This window comes from Lolium rigidum, chromosome 3, assembly GCF_022539505.1.
Source record: "Lolium rigidum isolate FL_2022 chromosome 3, APGP_CSIRO_Lrig_0.1, whole genome shotgun sequence".
In the NCBI taxonomy this organism is placed as follows: domain Eukaryota; kingdom Viridiplantae; phylum Streptophyta; class Magnoliopsida; order Poales; family Poaceae; genus Lolium; species Lolium rigidum.
The window spans coordinates 55,467,523-55,470,838 of NC_061510.1; the positions used below are offsets into that span (position 1 = coordinate 55,467,523).

The following is a 3,316-nucleotide window of genomic DNA, read 5'->3' on the forward strand; positions in this document are numbered from 1 at the left end:
GGTGAACACCTCATAGACATTAGATCGAATTCCCGAGCAAGGCATTAAGCAACACTACAATTTTACTAGGACAATTTATAAGCGAGATCTAGTCCCACTTTTGCTTGGGAAAGCCATTAGCTTGCAAGATAGCATCAAGAGCTTCCCAACTGATGGAGTCAAAGGCTTTGCATAAGCAAGCTTAAAGATCAATGCCAGGGCCAAGCTCTTGTGGAAAAGTTAAATGATATTGGCGGCATAGGCGCAGTTCTCGGTGTTGAAGAGGCCAGAGAGAATGCTAGTTTTATCGGCATAGACATGAGAGGGGATCTGGATCCTAAGGCGGAGAGTCAGGTATTTAATGCAGAATTTCATGTTATTGTTTTTGGAGGGAGATAGGATAAAGGTTATCTGACTTGTTTGCTATAATCTTTTTTTATATGAAGGAGGACAATGTTGACTTAGTAATGGGTCGAATGTCGGCTTTAAGCAATGGAAATTAGAGAGAAAGGACAGGATAAGAGGTTATCTTTAAAAAAAAAATCAGGGCCAAACTCGCTAGGCCCGAGACAGACACATCTCTTGTAGAATGGACCGCGATCCAAAGCTCCTCGAGGGTGAAGTCGGGATGGATTGAATTAGGTAGATAGCCTCAGCCCAATCAAGGGGTAGAGGACATCGGCAAAAGAAGATGAAATATGAATGAGCAAGCTAGTGGAAGTACCTAGAATTTGGACCGGGCTAGTTCTCAATTGAACTAGAACTAACTTAATTCTAGGTTTTGTTTAAATCCCTGTGCGATTTATATGCACTCGAAAAAAGTGGAAATACACATTCATGTGCATTTTTCATGTGCACGAATCACGATGTAAATCAAACGGTATTAGAGTTAAGCTAGAACTAACTCAATTGTCAGTCGATTTTGAACTACCATAAAGGCCAGAGTTTTTCTCAATAACTAGTACTCCCTCCGTCCAGAAAAAGATGCCAAAATTTGCCTAGGTACACATATATCTAAACGTGATCGAGTGTATAGATACACTCATAACTATACAAATCTACGGCATCATTTTCTGAACGAAGTTCTTTAGTTTGGCTACAATAACAAAAATGGAAAACAAGAAGTGAGCAACAAACTTCACAAATTGAACTACACATGGATGACTCTGTCATACTATAGCACAACACAGGTCTGTACACACTCGTGCAGCATCAATGACACACTAAACCTACCCGGTGAAAAGATCAGGCTGCGCAGCCAGTGCGCATCACAGTGGCCGGTGAACGTGAACTTTCTACGTGGATTCATCACGCGTGCGTAAATTGGAATATCTTGTGACCTTTCACCCCGTAGAGGTAGAGCGCTGGGTGACCCTACACGATCGACCACTCTGCACCAAGTCCAAAAGCTTTGGAATCTAACCAACGTGTCCGGAATCTAGAGGTAGCTTCCTTCGACCACACAACACAAGCACGACAAGTGTACGGACGTAAGGGCGACATAGCTTACTCGCTGTTACTGTGGAGCGCCGATGAGCTCAGTAGATTTCTTGCGCTCATGGCGCACGACGCCGTCGACGTCGTCGTCCGTGTCCTTGCCGAAGAGCTTCCCGGTGTCCTCCAGGCTCCTGCCCATCGTCTCCGGCAGGAAGAAGTACATGAACACCCACCCCGCGGCGGCGATGCAGGCGTAGAGGTAGAACGCCCCGGCGATGGTGATGGTGTGGGTGAGCGAGAGGAAGGACATGGTGGTGGCCCCGCCCATGAGCCGGTTCAGCCCCGTCCCGATGGCGGCGGCCTGCGCGCGCAGCCGCAGCGGGTAGATCTCCGAGCAGTACACCCACGCCACCGGGCCCAGCCCCGACGCGAACGACGCCACGAACGACAGCATCGCCGCGATGCTCACGGCGCCCAGCGCCTTGGCCTCCGACTCTGGCCGACGGTCCAGCATGAGCAGGGACGTGGCGAGCGTGAAGAGGAAGATGGCCATCCCGCCGCCGCTGGCCAGCAGCAGCGGCCTCCGCCCGATGCGGTCGAGGAGGAGCGTCGCGATGGGTATGAAGAAGGTCTTGCAGGCGCCCACCGCCATGGACGCCCCCAGCGAGTTGGTCTTGGACTTGATGCCGGCGGCCTCGAACACCCGCGGGCTGTACATGACGACGCAGTCGACGCCCGTGGCCTGCTGGATGAACATGAGGCCGAGCCCCGCCACGAGCATGCGTCGCACGGGCCGGCTCGGGTTGATGAGCAGCTCCCTCCACACCCCCTGCCCGCGCGCGGCCTCGTTGGCGCGCACTATGGCGACCACGTCGTCGGCGTCGGTGGCGTCGGCGGGGATGCCGACGACCCGCTTGATGTCGAGGAGCCGCTCCTCGGCCTCCTCGTGCGAGTCGGAGGTCCTCCGGAGCACGCGGCGCGCGTCCTCGATGCGGCCGCGCATGACGAGCCAGCGCGGGGACTCCGGCATGGCGAGCACGGCGAAGCCGAGGAAGACGGGCGGCACGGCGCCGACGAGGAACATGGCGCGCCAGCTCTGGTGGACGGGGAGGCGCGCGAAGGCGAAGTTGGAGACGTAGCCCAGGAGGATGCCGAAGTTGTTGAACACCTCCGGGAAGGTGGTGAGGAAGCCGCGGCTGGAGGTGGGCGCCACCTCGGCGGTGTACACGGGCGCGATCATGAGCGCGTAGCCGACGCCGATGCCGGCCACGAAGCGGCCGGCCATGAGGAAGGCGTAGTTGGGGGCGAGACCCATGACGAGGGCGCCAGTGAAGAAGATGGCGGCCGCGAGCACCATGGTGTACCGCCGGCCCAGCCAGTCGGACGTCAGCCCCGCCGCCAGCGAACCGAAGAGCGAGTAGATGCTGATGACGCCGGCCAGGATCTCGATCTGGGTGTCCGTGATCTTCAGGTCCTCCTTCATGAACAGCTGAGCGCCGCTCATCACCGAGATGTCTGCTCGATCATGCCGTGCGCACAACCCACGTCAAGAACATGCACGTACGGACATGGTGGTAGTTAGGAGTGGAAATGCACGTACCATATCCGAGGAGGACGGAGTTCATGGAGGCGAGGAGGGCGCAGGCGAAGGCGTACTTGTTGATGGAAGGGCGCTTCGCCGGCGCCACGGCCACCGGCACGGCGTCCGTGTCCGTGCTCATGGCGATCGATCGGTTTGAAGATGAGGCGTTTGTGGTAATCTGGACCTAGGTACTTAACCGGCTCGTGTCTTGATCAGTTCAGGCCCTGGCTAACTGCTCTATTATTGCCTGTACTCTGTACTATAGGTCTCTAGCGAATGGGCGTGGCAGCTTCACTCCTCACTGCTCTGCTAGCTAGC

General features: G+C 55.5%; 1 protein-coding gene across 1 annotated transcript; it reads right to left on the bottom strand.

The window, feature by feature from the left end:
- Nucleotides 1-1,090: 1,090 nt before the first annotated feature.
- LOC124701629 (polyol transporter 5-like) lies at nucleotides 1,091-3,316 on the bottom strand. The gene is made up of 2 exons (XM_047233720.1): nucleotides 3,017-3,316; nucleotides 1,091-2,931 (listed from the first exon to the last, which is right to left on the bottom strand). Exons 1-2 carry the CDS (start codon nucleotides 3,135-3,137, stop codon nucleotides 1,496-1,498), a joined length of 1,557 nt encoding a protein of 518 aa, XP_047089676.1. The 5' UTR covers nucleotides 3,138-3,316; the 3' UTR covers nucleotides 1,091-1,495.

What these genes read in the sequence shown, in the direction of transcription:
- LOC124701629 (XM_047233720.1), bottom strand. Translation starts at nt 3,137, where the DNA reads ATGAGCACGGACACGGACGCCGTGCCGGTGGCCGTGGCGCCGGCGAAG. An exon ending in CTCCGTCCTCCTCGGATATG is followed by an intron (nt 2,932 to 3,016) that starts GTACGTGCATTT and finishes ATGATCGAGCAG; the next exon opens with ACATCTCGGTGATGAGCGGC.